The following is a 14,818-nucleotide window of genomic DNA, read 5'->3' as shown; positions in this document are numbered from 1 at the left end:
TATTTAAAAAAAAAAGAAAAGAAAAGAAAACATACACTATCACTATGAAAAGGCATTAACCATAAGAGAAAAGACTGATACATTGGACTTCATTGAGAATAACTCCTGTTTGTTGTAATCAATAGCCACCACAGAATAGTACAAAGTATCTGCAGTCTCTCCAATACAATGAAAATCCCCGGGCCCATCTCTAACACAAGCCCGTGTGTCGGACCAGGGACGCGTATCCAGAATATGTAAAGATCTCTAGGAATCAATAAGAAAACGGAGCCGGGTGCGAACGCAGGTGGCCGAGGCCCCAGCTAGGACCTATAATCCCTGGGCCATGCGGGGACAGGAGAGCTCCTGCCCTCGGTGAGCGCGCACCGGCAACTCACTCAGGCCTCCTTAAGCGGGGAGGCTCCCGCGCGGCTCCGCCCCGGGGGCTGCCTTTGCCTTAGAAGGCGAAGCCCCAAGCCTCGCCTTTCGCTGGCTGAGAGGCGTGCGGTGCGCCCCGCGCCCCCCTCGCCCCCTGAGCCGCCGCCGCGGAAGCCCTAGGGGCGCGCGAGGCCCCGCGCACTCCGCGCTCCAGGCGGGCTCAGGGCGGGCGCCGGGGCGGGCGCGCCCCCGGGGTTTGAATGTTAGGATCGGGATCGCCGGCGACGGCGGCGAGCAGATCCTGAAGCCAGAGCTCCTCCTGGGCCCCCGCGCCCGCGCCATGAGGCGGGAGAGGTGAGCGGGGCGCGCGGCGGCCCTCCCCGGGCACACGCGCCGTGGGAACGGCCGGCCGGGGGACAAGCCCGAGGGCGGCGCGGCGCGGGGGGCGCGGGGGTTGTGGCCGGGCCGGGCCGGGGTCCTGGCTCGCTCGGAGCAGGCTGGGCAGTGCCTCCCGTCTGCGCCTCCGCCCACCGTGCACACATCTCTGAGCGCGAGCCCGGCGACCCCAGAGCAAATCGCCATTTCTCCTCAGCTTTTTTTTTTTTTTTTTTTTTTAATCCCCGGCAGCCGCGGGGGGTCTTTGTTATTTAATCCGGAATCTGAAAGACTGTGAGTCCGTGTTTTTAAAGACTTGGGGCAGAGAAACGCAGGGTCACACCCTGCTGGCCGCAGCCCTTCCCTGGGGCTGTACCCGGCGGGTCTTCCCGTGCGCCCCGGCCTGTGGGCGGACTGGATCGGGGTGCACACCGCGCCCCTCCCCGCCTCCGCGCGCCGGCCTCCCCCTCAGCCAGCGGGCCGGGCGGGCCGGGCTGAGCGCCGTCTGCCCGCAGGTGCGGCGCCCCCCTCCCGCATCCCCGCCATGGAGGTGCTGCGGCGCTCTTCGGTTTTTGCCGCCGAGATCATGGACGCCTTTGACCGCTCGCCCACCGACAAGGAGCTGGTGGCCCAAGCGAAGGCGCTGGGCCGGGAGTTCGTGCACGCCCGGCTCCTGCGCGCCGGCCTCTCCTGGAGCGCTCCCGAGCGCGCCGCGCTCGCCCCGGGCGGCCGCCTGGCGGAGGTGTGCGCGGTGCTGCTGCGCCTGGGTGAGTGCGGGCCCCGGCGGGAAGGGCCCCCAGACTGCCCCCTTCTGAGCTGGTCCGCTGGGGTGGGCCCACTGCGCCTTAGGGTACAGCTGTCTCCACAGTGACCCGCCCACGGGGTGACCTGGCCGAACCCTCCACTTCTGGCCTCAGTCTCCCTTTGGGGCAGAGAGGGGCTGGTCTGGGGTGGGGGTGGGGGTGAGGAGGGGGCGAGGCTCGGAATAGCCATGCATAGAGGCAGGCTACCAGGCGATGCTCCCCATCTCTCGCACAGTCCTGTGTTTACCCCTCTCAGGGGCTCCCTGCACACTACAGACCTCCCCCAACTAGTCTGCTCAGCCCAGATTTCATAGAGGATAGAAAGCTGTAGGAAGAATAATGTTTTGATGGCTGCATTTCCAATGACCCTTGTACTCAGCTGGGCACAAATATCCTTGGTCGGACCACATGCCGGTGTTTATTTTGGAAAATAGGTCCTTTTAGTTACTGGCTGAAATCCTGCCATCTGCTGCTCTTTCTTCTTGATTTAGAGGCCACTAAACCCTCCCCCCAACCCCCTCGCAGAACTGGGTGCCCAGGACAGCTGACACCACTGTGGGGTTGGCCCATATTTGTTTCTGGGATCACACCCAACCCAGTAACTGTCTCCACCTTCTCCAGGGTCTGTACCCCTCACCATGGGCACCGAGGTCCTGACCTCCGGCCATTCTCAGTTCTGGGAGTGGGCACCTGGAGGGCAGGAGGCAGCCAAGATGGGTGGGGAGATGCTGACACTCGTGTTTGCTTGTCCCTGTTTTATGTGGCCCCTGGGAGCAGGGTTGTATGTGTATCTGGCCTCCCAGGAGCGTGTGTGAGAGACACAGATTCAATGGGGGCGTGTGCAGGGCTCCAGAATGGAGGTGCCCCACCTTGGCCGTGGGTGTGGAGAGCAAGTGGGTTTGGGGATCAGTCAGGGGTCTGGAGCGCCTGGACTCCCGTGAGGTCAGCTGCTCACTGCTGTTTCTTCTAGCTGGGCTGTGAGGACGACATGGGGGGGGGGACCTTCTAGACTCTAGAGGACCCCTGGCACGGCTTGGAGAAGTTCTGTCTGTCCTGGCTTGCTCTGCAACCCTGCCCTGGCCTTGTGGGGCTGCTCCTACCCTAGGCCTGGTGTCCTGTTGCTTAAGCTCTTCTGAAAAGCCCTGCTCTGCACTCTGCAGATCTGATGGGCTCATTTTTGCCTCTTCAGTCCTCTGTTCCACTCTGAGAGCCCCATCCTTTGGGCCTGGCCTGGGTAGTTGCACTGGCCCTCTCAGAAACTCGGCCTTCACGGCCCTTTTCCACTGTGCAGCCCGGCCACGTCCAGGCCCTGGGGCACAGCCCCTGCCCGATGGCTGAGGGGGCCTTGGAGGGAGGTGACTTGGGTCCCCAGAGCGAGCGTGTATGTCTCATTCCCTGCATCCTGCCCTGGGCCTGAGGCTGCCTCCCTGCCCCCAGCCCCTCCTCAGCAAACGCCCGGCTCCGGGGTCAGCACACTCAGGAAGAAGCTGGGTCACTTCCCATGGTCAGTCTCTCGGGATAATTCTCCCGCAGCCCCCAAGGTCTCTGTGGGAACAGCCCGGCCAGTCCTGGGAATTTCCATGTCCCCCCATCACCCCGCCTCAGTTCTGCTTGGTTCCAGATCTTAATTAATTAGATGGTGTGCAGCCGGCTCCAGGGATGACTCTGGCGTCCTTATCGGCCAGCGCTGTCCAGGCGGCGTTTCCCTGTTTGCTTTGGCTGGAGCGGTGGGCTGAGCGACACTCAGTGCGAGTCTGGAATTCCCGGCCGTCACTGCCAGGGGCAGCGCAGCGGCAGGCAGGGCTGGTGACAGGGCCTGTCCTCCGCAGGGGGCCGCCCAGCACACACCCACTTGGCACAGGCACAGCTGGAGCGGGCAGTGCTGGAGGCCCCCGGGGATGGAAGGTTCCTCTGTGAGCGGTGCTGGGGCCCGAGTGAGAGGGGCCTCGGCGGCAGTGGCCAGGGCCGCCCACCTGTGTGGGTCGAAGTCCCTGCCCTTGTTGGGTCTGGCTGCTTGCCTGTCTGCCTGCCGCCCCGGGCAGCTCGCTGTGGGCCATGAGTCACCCATCAGGCACGGCCCATGCTCCTCCCGGGATTCCCACCCTACCAGCCCAGCCGGATTGGCCTTAGGTTGGGGGGGAGGGGAAGAGGGGGGAGGGGGGCCAGTAGAGGGAGCTGGCTCATCAGAAGGGGTGGGCCACAGAGGCAGGTTCTGAGGGCGCCCACCCCACCTCTCTGGTCTTCCTCTCCCCAGGGGCTGAGTGGAGGGGGGGAGGGGCCAGATATAGGCCAGTCAGTGCAGGGGGGTTTCCAAGCCAGCTGTGGCTGTGGGGCTGAGGAGTGGGCTGGTCCCAGGCCCATGTGACCCGGGGCCGGGGTCAGGCAGGGGTGGAGCCCTCTGACCCACTCCTGTGACTGCAGGGGACGAGCTGGAGCTGATTCGGCCCAGCATCTACCGCAACGTGGCGCGCCAGCTGAACATCTCCCTGCACTCCGAGAGCGTGGTGACCGACGCCTTCCTGGCTGTGGCCGCCCAGATCTTCGCTGCAGGTGAGTCTGTGCATCCGGCCCCGGGAGCCAACAATGCCGGTGTTGGGGCCGGGGCTGGGGCTGTGCTGCTCTCTTGGTGAAGATGGGGAGCCCGCCAGGCAGCTGGCACAGAGCCTCACATGGTTCTTGTTCGACATTAGCTGGGGCTGCAGTGACCTGAAGCCCTGACCGGGCTGGATGGGCCAGGGAGTCCTGCACATGACCTGTGGGGCTTGGGTTTCATTCAGCCAGGCGACCAGGGGAAGAGCAGGGCCGGAGCCGTAGGCCTCTCTCTCTCAGTTGTGGCAAGTGCAGCATCGAAACACGGGACACAGGACTGGCCCGGACGGGGGGCTGCCAGCGGCAGAATCCAGCCTCCAGGGCCACCAGTGGGTGGGTCAGTGCTGACCTCGCTGGGCAGACGTTACCACGGTGAAGACGGCATGAGAGGTGCCTGCGTGGGCTGGGGGTGCATTCCTCCCGCATGTGCTCCCAGTGCTGACCTGGATCCTGGGGAGCCATGGGGGGGGGGGGGGCTGTGACCTGTCAGGCGCCTTGTGGAGGGAGAGGTGGGTGGGGCCGTGGAGAAGGCAGGAGGGCGAGGTGGGTGTCCTGGGCTGATGCCTGTCCTTGGCCCTTCCCGGACTCCCCGGTCCCTGGCCGGATGCCGGCGCGTGGGTGGCCGCCTGTGTCTGTCTCCAGGCTGTCAGGCAGCTGGTTTACGAGCCCAAGGCTGGCTTTAAAAGGAAGGCTCATCTGTGAGAAGGCAGCTCTGGCCTGCTAGTGGTTGGGACTGAGCAGGGAGGCGGGGGCCTGGTCCCTGTTGGTTGTGTGTGTGTGTGTGTGTGTGTGTGTGTGTGTGAGGGGCCAGAGCATCCTACCCTAGCCTGCCCAGCCTTGCCCAGAGCGGGGTCAGGCCTGCACGGGGCCCTCCTGCTTGTTGCTTGTGGGCTCCTTATCACCTCTTGTCCATCCCAGCCCTCGGGGTCCTTGGGCCCTTTCACCACAGGGTGAGCCCAGCCATCAGGCAGTTGCTAACCCTTGTCCCTTTCTGCCCTTGGCTCTGCCCATGCTGCTGCCAGGCCTTGCCCAGGCTGCCCCTCGGGCTGGGCTCCCCTCCTTTCTCCACGAGGCCTGGCTTCCTCTGGTTGGCGTGTGGGCAGCTCCAGGCTGTGGGGCAGACTTCCGTGGTGGCCCCTGCGGTGGTCGAGCCCCCTCCTAGGGCTTCTCAATTCACTTCAGTGGAAAGACTAATGTTTCCCTCCCAGATTAAAAGTTGGCAAGGTTTGCATTTTCCCCCTTATCACAAGAGCAGATTATTTTACCACAGGAGAATCAGAAAATGAGAACTCTTAGAAAGAATACTAAAGCCAAAACCGGTTTGGCTCAGTGGTAGAGCGTCGGCCTGCGGACTGAAGGGTCCCGGGTTCGATTCCGGTCAAGGGCATGTGCATTGGCTGCGGGCACATCCCCAGTGGGGGATGTGCAGGAGGTGGCTGGTCGATGTTTCTCTCTCATCGACGTTTCTGGCTCTCTATCTCTCTCCCTTCCTCTCTATAAAAAATCAATAAAATATATTAAAAAAAAAAAAAAAAGAAAGAATACTAAAAAGACAACCCAGTTTAAAAATGAACAAAGAATCTGAACAGCCGTTGTTCCCGGGAAGGTGTACAAATGGCCGGTAAGCCCACGGAAAGATCAGCCGTTGTCAGTCAGTAGGGGGCGCACACCACAACCACCCGAGACACCCTTTGGCACGTGGGAGGGCTCAGGCAAGAGCATCTGGTGGCACAGGCCCTGGTGAGGATCGGAAGGGCTGGAAGCCCCATGAGCTGCTGGCAGGATTGGGAAGAGGGCCGGTGCCTGGATGAGTGCCAGAGTCTGTAAGGCAGTTACCATGAGAGCCAGAGAAGTGAGAACACGTCCACACAGAAACTGGCGCACACACGTTCAGAGCAGCGAGACTCCTCAGAGCCAGGAAGGTGCAAGGACCCGAGTGTCCATCGCCCGAGTGGTGGACAGGGAGAGCGGTCCATCCACGGGACGGGACGGGATGGGTTTGGCCACGGAAGGATGCCCCTCAGCCTGGGTGAGCCTGGACAGCATGGCGAGTGAAAGGCAGTTGCTGGCCCTTGTCCCCTTGACAGGCTGGAACACACAGTGATTCCCTAGGTGACGTGTCCACCGCAGGCGAGTCCACAGGACAGGTGCCTGGGCCAGCGGGTGGGCGTGGCTGCTTATGGGGGCAGGTTGCTTTTTGGGGCGATGAGAATGTTCTGGAATGTTTGCACAACTTTGTGAACGTACTAAATAAAACACGCTATCTCACTTTAGAGGGATGAGTTTACGGTAGTGATATTACGTCTCCATAAATGGTAAAACACGAGGGAAACAGAATGTCCCTGGAACTCAGTGTCCTCTCACGGGGCAGCCAGCACCTCGCTGCAGGCCGCACCACAGCGCTGCTGTCACGTTCTCAGACTCCAGGCTGCGTCCAGGCGGCGGGCTCCGTCCCCACGGCCACGTTGAGCTTTCACCTGCCCTCTCTGTGTCGAGCACCTGTGAGTGCTGAGCCTAGGGGTGCCCCAAAGCACAGCTGTGAGCGGAACAGGCCCAGGCCCGGTGCCCTGTGGCATCTGGTACGTGGGGAGCACAGTGTGAGGGCCTGAGCGGTGCGAGGAGGGGGACCTGATTAGAGCCCTGGTGGTGGTGGAACTGTGGTATAAAACATGCTGTAGTATAAAACACATTGTGTAAGTTAACAGAAGCCCAGGCACCACCTCCATGCCACACCCTGCTTCCATCAGTCCCAATGGCCCTGAGGTGCCCTCCCTGAGCTGTTTCCGGAGAGGCCTGTGGGAAGATCCCACCCTCGGAGCGTGCCTGGCTCAAGGACACACACACACACACACACACACACACACACATGTGCGCGCACACACACACGCACACACACACGGAGGGGGCACTGCAAGCATCATGGCGGGCAGCCCAGCTCCCTGTGAGGCAAGGGCCTGGGAGGACCCCAGCGACAGAGGTAGCAGTGTGCTGGTCATCTGTGGAGCCCTGTCAGCCGGCTGCCCTCACTCTTGCCATTGCCCTCGCTGCTGGCTGATCCCAGTGCGGCCTCCTGGCCCAGAAGATGCACGACTGCAGGGACGGCCACCGTGGCAGGCCAGGTTGATGTCCTCATGTGTGAACATCCCCCAGAGCACTGTCCCCCACACATCCCCACAACAGTCCGGGACCACGGTGCCCGCACGCTCCCCAGCATGCCTGTGTCCCCTCCAGCAGGCTCCTGTCCTCTGGAGCGTGTCTGGGTGCTCGCGGTGGGCGCCTGTGAGATGACAGTGAGAGGGCGGAGGCCAGTGCAGTGACGAGAGTGCATCTGTGGGGCTAATGCAGATGCCGAGGCTGGAGCACGTGCGGACAGAGACCCTCCTGGTGGGCAGAGGGGGCCCTCGCGGAGGTGCCTTTGATCAGTGTTTGAGATCAGGAACACGGAGGGGCAAGAAGGTCCATCTTCTCAGTGAAAAGGCAGGAGAATCAGGGAGGCTGCAGAGGAGGAATAAACACTTTGGGTGCCAACCCCCATGAGCGAAGGCTGCCCTACTGAGCCTCACTCCCTTGGGGCCTAGCGCACTCCGGCCCGGCAGTGGGTGACAGGACGTGCTTTTCTGAGTGAATGAGAGAAAACGTTGATTCTCCCGCTGCCCGCGAAGGTGGAAAGCGGAGTGGGGAGACATGCGTGGAGTAAACGAGGTTCCCTGTCTGGGAGCTCCAAACCCACCGTTGGTTCCTTTCACCGCTGACTAGAGATATGCAGGGTGCCCCCCAAAATGTATACACACTTTGAATACCTACTAATTCCAATGAAAAGAAAGAAACAACCATGGAGCTGTCATCTGTTAAAAGTGTGGGCACAAACCGGCAGTTGGACATCCCCCGAGGGGTCCCGGATTGGAGATGATGCAGGCCAGGCTGAGGGACGCCACCCCCCCCCCCACACACACACACGAATTTCATGCACCGAGCCTCTGGTTAATTTATAAAATCTCTATATATTAAGGGAGTTCATACCATATAACGTGCAAGCGTTCTTCTCTGGGTGGTTCTTCTCAACTCTGCCCCCCCCCCCCCCCCAGCTTGGGGGTCGGGAAGGCCTTCCTCCCATGGAACATCCCACTGCCCCACAGAGGGTGCTCAGGGGGACAGACAGGTGGCAGGGGTGGCTCAGAGCTTCTTACTGTCCACTGTGTCCAGTGCAAGTCAGCACCCTCCACCCCTCAGCTTCCTCCTCGCTGAGTACTTTGCCTCCTCCAGGAGATGGGGGCTGCGCAGGGTCGTCCGGGGCTCTGGCTTAGGTGCGCAGCTGTGCAGTGGAGTCCGAAGAAATCTCTGCCTAGGAACTACCCAAAGGGTGGGCAGGACTGACCTCAGCAGTTGATGGCCAGACACTTGTTCAGGGGTGCTGTGGGTAGGGGCTGGTCCCCTGAGTTTCACCTCCAGCCATCATGTGACCCTGCGGGCTGGACCGGAGCAGGGTTTTGGCGGCCTTCTGCTGACCAGCATCTTCTCTCTGCAGGCATCACGTGGGGCAAGGTGGTGTCCCTGTACTTGGTGGCCGCGGGGCTGGCTGTGGACTGTGTGCGGCAGGCCCAGCCCGCCATGGTTCATGCTCTCGTTGATTGCCTCGGGGAGTTTGTGCGCAAGACCCTGGCAACCTGGCTGCGGAGGCGCGGTGGATGGGTGAGTGGGGTCTGGGGGTGCAGGGGTGCTAGGGAGGGGAGTGGTGCTAAGGGTGGGAAGATGGGTGAGGGTTGGACTGCTGAGTCCAGGATTGGCCTGCTGTCCCACCTCAGTGTTGACCTGTCCCTACACCCCCAACTCCAGCTCTAAAAAGACCTGCAACCGGGTCCCTGCACTGCAGAAGGCGGCCTGGGGAAGGAATTCAGGCCTGAGAGGGAAAGGCCCAGCTCTGTTCTGCCCTCCTCACTAGATTCCAGCGCCTACTGAGTGATGGCGCTGGTCTTCCCCAACATGTCTCCACGCCCCTAACTGCTCACCTGGCCCAGCCAGGCCTTGGGGGCTGCTGGGCCCTGGGCATGGGGCGGGGCACCCTCAACCATAGATCTGTTTTCTCTGTAAAACAGGAGGGACACCCTGGCAGGAGTGCCGAGCGCAGCCCTCCATGAGGTTGCAGCCAAGGGCTGTGGTCTCATCTGCAGGGGGCATTGGGCGGGGAGGTGTTGGTTCCAGGTGACTCCGCGGCTATGGCACCCCCAGCACAGGGACTCTGAGGCCTCTGTCCTCTCCTCCCGCCCCCCCAGGGGCTGGCCATGGTGCCTCCTGGCGTGGGGCTCCGCTGCCTCCTCTCCCACCTGAACTCTTCCCTTTACTTCTCACCGTCTGAATCCTCATGGCGAGGTTTGGTCCCTGCTGGAGCTTTCAGTCCCAGCGAGGCCACAGACCTTCCCTCCTCGGCTCAGGGCTCTGTTGACTCGGCCGACACGGTGGAAGGCGCCGGGGGCCTCTGCTCCCAGCTCTGTTCTCAGCTGTCCCTTTCTCCCTGCAGACCGACGTCCTCAAGTGTGTGGTCAGCAGCAACCCTGGCTTCCACTCCCATTGGCTTGTGACCGCACTCTGCAGCTTCGGCCGCTTCCTGAAGGCCGCCTTCTTCGTGCTGCTGCCAGAAAGATGAACCTGGACCCAGGAGGCTCTGGGCCAGGCGTTGCCCTCCTCCTGCAGAGCCCCTCCTCCCGCCGAGCTCCTCCTCTGTACACCAGACCCTGGGGACGTGGGAACGCAGGTTCCCCTGGGCCTGGAGCTGGCCGCCAGTGCCCACCTGTGGCCCTGCTCCCTGTGCCTCTTCTGGAGCCAGAGGTCAGGGTGACCTCCCGGGCCCAAAGGGAAGCCAGCTGGGAACACCAAACTCTCACTTGACTCCAGGGTCCCATCCACGAAGGGTGACCATGTCAGGACGTTTGACCCGAAGGTGACCTGGGCCTGGCCAAGGCTAGAGGAGCCGTGGGATCTTACCGACCCCACAGAGCATAAGGCTCCTGTGCTGTGGCTTAATCCATTCCTGGAGGGAGAGGGTTCCCACCTGTGGCAGGAACCAGGCTTGGGCCCCCGGCTGACACACCTGTGAATGCACGAACTCCTGACCTACGAGGACGGGGTGTGTGTTCGATTTCAATAAAGCGTCACAGCAGGGGAAGGCGGCCGCCTGCGTCTGTGTGCCTGTCCGCCTGCGGCTGCCTGGGACCGGACAGGAGGCGGTGAATCCGGTGTGATAGGCTGCCTTCTGCTCCTGCGGCCCACAAGCAGGAGCTCACACACCAGCAACCACACACAGGTGAACAAGAGCAGGGTGCCCAGTCGACCTGCTCCGCCCAAACCCCGTCCGTCCCTGCCATTCCCATCCCTTTGCCTGGCTGACAGCCCTTTCCTCACTGCAGCCTGCCCCATGCCCCATGGCCCTGAGCCTGTCCCCTGCAGCCCCTCTGACTCCCGCTCGAGCCACAGGTACAATGCCTGCGATGTGGCTTCTCAGCCTCAGTTTCCCTTTCTGTACAAGGCAGGTTAAGCCAGACAACTGCTAAGGTCTAGCCCTCCTTTCCGTGCAGCCTCAGGAAGAAGGGTCCCGGTGGTGCAGCTTTCCTCACTGCCCCCATTGACCCTCCCAGCCCCCCAGCCCCCTGCACTGTGCCCTGGGCCTCTGCTCAGCACCCCTTCCCCAGTGGCCTGGCCGTGCAGGTGGAGAGAAGCAAGGGAGCAGGCCGGAGAAAGGGATGGGTGTGGAGAAGAAGACAGCCTCAGTCCAGTGCTGCACAAGGCCATCTTGCTTGCCCTGCTTTCTGTCATTCACTTGGACCAAATGTGCTGGCATTTCCAGCATAACGTTTCAGACGCTGAGAGCACTCAGCAGTCGCAGGGGTGAAGTGACACATCAGTGGTCTATGCACATACAGGCAGAAGGGACACTGGGAGAGGTGCCCCATTTCCAGCAGCAGCAAAGGATCACGTTCTAGGTGTGAGCCAGACGTGTGAAGCCTCTGTGAGGACAATCAGGACCCTAAAGACACCCAAGTAGACAGCAGACAGGAACACCAGCTCCCGGAGAGGAAAGCAGCTCGCGGAAAGGGGGCAGTTCTCCATGTTTATGAAGTTAATGTAATCCTTACAAAAAAAAAAAAAAATACCAGAATGTTTTTATCCTACATTTAAACAAGCTAGTTATAAAGTTCAAATGAGAGAAACCAAAAAGCAAAAACAGCCAGAAAAGCCCTTAAAAAGAAGAGGAATGAGGACGGACAGGGCCATCTACCAGCCACCAGAACAGGCGCAGACGGCAGAGACGCAGGCTCAGCCCGAGGACAAGCCCGGGGCAGTGCAGCTCAGGCGGGGGGGCGGGGAGGATGGGCTTGTCACTGATTGTCGACTCACAATGAGCCACTTGGGAAAAAAACTACACCAGACCTGTACGTCCCACTGCACCAAACTCCAAAAGGACCAAAAAGCTAAATATAAAAAATGAAACAGTACTAGAAATAAGTGAATTTCTTTAGAACTGAGGAGTGGGCAAAACACTCCCAAATAAGATTTAAAATCCAGGAACAATAAAAGACAAAATACATACTGGAAGGAAGTGTTTATAACATTTAACATTTTCAAAAATATAACTTGAGAAACCAATAGCGGATGTCAGGGACCATGACAGTGCCTGTCTAATGGGCGGGTACAGGCTTTTACTGAGGGGTGATAAATTGTTTTGGAAGTAGACAGATAATTGTTGCACAACTTGCAAATAACACTAAATGACAATGAACCGTATAGTTTTTGGATACTTTAAAATGGAAAATGATGAACTTTATAACTGCATTTTCTCAATAAAAATTGTAATTTAAATTAGGAACGTTAGAATTAATGTTTCTAATTCAAAAGAGCTCAGCAGCTCCAAAAATAAAGATAAAAAAGGAATGCAAACCAAAACTACCCCAAGATCCATGTCTCATGATCAGATTGGCCCAAATCCAGAACTGACCACTGGGTGAGGACCGGGCAAGCAACCCCACACGTCCTGCGGGATGCAGCGTGACGCCATCCCTGTGGGGTGGGGGCAATCCCAACTCTAGAAATTATCCGTTACACTGGCAGAAATGCAAACCCAGGCTATTCACTGACATCCTGTTGGCACAGATTGGAAACAAGCAAATGCCCAGCGTGGGGGGACCTGCTGGGTAAACTGGCACATGGCTTCTCTGGGGCGCCCTACAGCTGGGCTCTGTGAGGGGCAAAATGTACCTTAGCTTACCATCTTTTTGTTGTTGCTGTAGACAGAGAGAGTGGACAGAGGGAGTGGACAGAGGGAGGAGGTGGGGAGAGAGAGGTAGAGAAATATCTACGTGAGAGACATATCACACAAGCCTCTCACAATCCCGAACCCCTTGGAGGAGGGGTTAATGGTTAATCTTCACAGGAGGGTATTTTTTCCATTGATTTTTAGAGAGAGTGGCAGAGAAGGGGAAAGATAGAAATACTGATGTGAGAGAGACACATCAATTGGTTGCCTCCCACATGTGCCCCAACAGGGGTTGGGGATCAAGCCTGCAATGAAGGTATGTGCCCTTTACCAGAATCGAACCTGGGATCCTTCAGTCCGAGAGCTGATGCTCTATCCACTGAGTCAAACCGGCTAGGACAAACTTACAGTTTTAATTTTGACAATAAAGTAATATAGGGTGTTTTACACAAACAAAGCTAAGAGAACACTCAATTTATAGAAGTTAAAATAAATGATCAAATTGATGACATAAACAACCAGAGAAATGCTTATTCTGATTATATATATTGAAAGAGAGAGAGAGAAACATTGATCAGTTGCCTCCTGTATGCACCCCAACCGGGACCAAGCCCAGTATGTGCCCTGACTAGGAATTGAACCAGTGACCTTTCCATGCATGGGTTGAGCCTCACTGGCCAGGGCTTCAATTATATTTTAACTATAACTTTAATGAGGAAGGCATAAAAATGTAATAAAAATATCAAACTTTAATCAGTAATCTTACTGTTAATAAGAATATTATTATACCAAAATAATTGTGTCCTGTAGAATAAAGCAAATTATTTCAGTGTTTTGAAGAACCACGATTTTTTTTTTAAGAACCACTATTTTCATCTTAAAAGATGTAAAATGAAATATTTTAAAGGAAAAAAAATTAAATCTTAAATTTTGAATTGGAAACAGCGTGGACACATACTTTTTTTTTCTTAAAAAATGTGTATGCCACATGCCTAAGCATTTCAGGGTGAAGGTTCATGTAGCACCTTCGTCTTTGCATAGTTCAGTGAAAATAAATCAATTATAAAATGACTAGAGGTCCAGTGCTCGAAATTTGTGCACTTTGGTGGGGGGTCTCTCCGCTCGGCCTGTCCCCTCTCGCAGTCAGGGAGCCCTTGGGGGATTCTGGCTGATGGCAGTTAGACATCTTTAGTGCTGCCGCAGAGCTGGAGAGGCTCCTGCCACTGCTGCTGCGCTCGCCAGCCATCAGCCTGGCTTCTGGCCCGGTGGGAGCGCACTGATCACCTGCATTGAGCATCTGCCCCCTGGTGGTCAGTGCACACCATATGAACTGGTCATTCCATCGTCTGGCCAAAACTGGCTCTTTGACATCCTCCAAGGGGTTCGGGATTGTGAGAGGCTTGTGTGATATGTCTCTCACGTAGATATTTCTCTACCTCTCTCTCCCCACCTCCTCCCTCTGTCCACTCTCTCTGGAAATCAATGGAAAAAATATCATCAGGCGAGAATTTAAAAAAAAGTAGTAACAAAAATAAGGTACAAAACTGCCATTCTTTGGAGCATTATCTCAATTAATTGAGATTTTGCTTCCTGGCAATTAATAGAGGTCTTTGCTAGGAAAAGTCTACATTGCATGAATGGACTGTTTTGGGTGATTCTGGTGATTCAGAGAGAAAAGTGGAGAGTGGAGAGAAAGCTCCCATCTTCTTAGAGAAATCTGAGCCACCATGAGCAGAATGTTGCAGAAATACGGATAGTAAAGGCCATTCTGATGTCATCTCATACGGAAATGAGGGTCAAGTTCTTAGAAGCTGGAGGAAGGGTGATGGTTGCTATAAAATGTCAGAGCCCTTGGCTGAAGTGCATCTGTGACTGAGATCTGTGGATGGTAGAACATGTGAGTCATGAGACTGGCTATTTGGCAGGAAATTTCTAAGCTAAGTCAAAGTTTTGAAGGAGTCGCCTAATATCTCCTGAGTACTATAGTAAAATGCAGGAAGAGAGAAACGACTTGCAAACACGATTATTCATCAAAAAGGAAGCAGACTGCCTGACCAGCATGGCTCAGTGGTTGAGTGTTGACCTATGAAACAGGTCATGGTTCCATCCCTAGTGTGGGGCGTGCAGGAGGCAGCCGATCAATGATTCTATCTCATCATTGTTTCTCTCTCTCTCTCCCTCTCCCTTCCTCTCTGGAACCAATAAGACACACACACACACACACACACACACACACACACACACACATATGGAAGACAACCTTAAAAATCTGGAAAATTCTCAGCCTATCCACATTGAAAGTAATGAGTAAGCTTGCTCTGAGGAAGCATGACAAGTGTGCCCAGATTTGATAAGGAGATTAGTATTAATTGATCATCTCAAAGAAGTTAGGGTGATTTTCTACAACCCTGGGGAAATTAGCCAGCCCCCTTCACAGAAGCCAGGGCCT

At 57.2% G+C, this 14,818-nt stretch overlaps 1 protein-coding gene across 1 annotated transcript; it reads left to right on the top strand.

Moving 5' to 3' along the window:
- Nucleotides 1-442: 442 nt before the first annotated feature.
- On the top strand, nucleotides 443-11,928 carry BOK (BCL2 family apoptosis regulator BOK). The gene is made up of 5 exons (XM_084892559.1): nucleotides 443-711; nucleotides 1,248-1,499; nucleotides 3,957-4,085; nucleotides 8,650-8,813; nucleotides 9,640-11,928. Exons 2-5 carry the CDS (start codon nucleotides 1,277-1,279, stop codon nucleotides 9,763-9,765), a joined length of 642 nt encoding a protein of 213 aa, XP_084748685.1. The 5' UTR covers nucleotides 443-711; nucleotides 1,248-1,276; the 3' UTR covers nucleotides 9,766-11,928.
- Nucleotides 11,929-14,818: the final 2,890 nt, after the last annotated feature.

The sequence above is a fragment of the Pipistrellus hanaki genome, assembly GCF_964339955.1.
Source record: "Pipistrellus hanaki genome assembly, chromosome: 8".
Taxonomy (NCBI): Eukaryota; Metazoa; Chordata; class Mammalia; order Chiroptera; family Vespertilionidae; genus Pipistrellus; species Pipistrellus hanaki.
The sequence above is the reverse complement of the archived record's forward strand: the minus strand, read 5'-3'. Positions and strand labels throughout refer to the sequence as shown.

Coding starts and splice junctions, on each gene's coding strand:
- BOK (XM_084892559.1), top strand. CDS start 1,277: ATGGAGGTGCTGCGGCGCTCTTCGGTTTTTGCCGCCGAGATCATGGAC. Junction 1,500..3,956: donor CGCGGTGCTGCTGCGCCTGG/GTGAGTGCGGGC, acceptor CTGTGACTGCAG/GGGACGAGCTGGAGCTGATT. Junction 4,086..8,649: donor CGCCCAGATCTTCGCTGCAG/GTGAGTCTGTGC, acceptor TTCTCTCTGCAG/GCATCACGTGGGGCAAGGTG.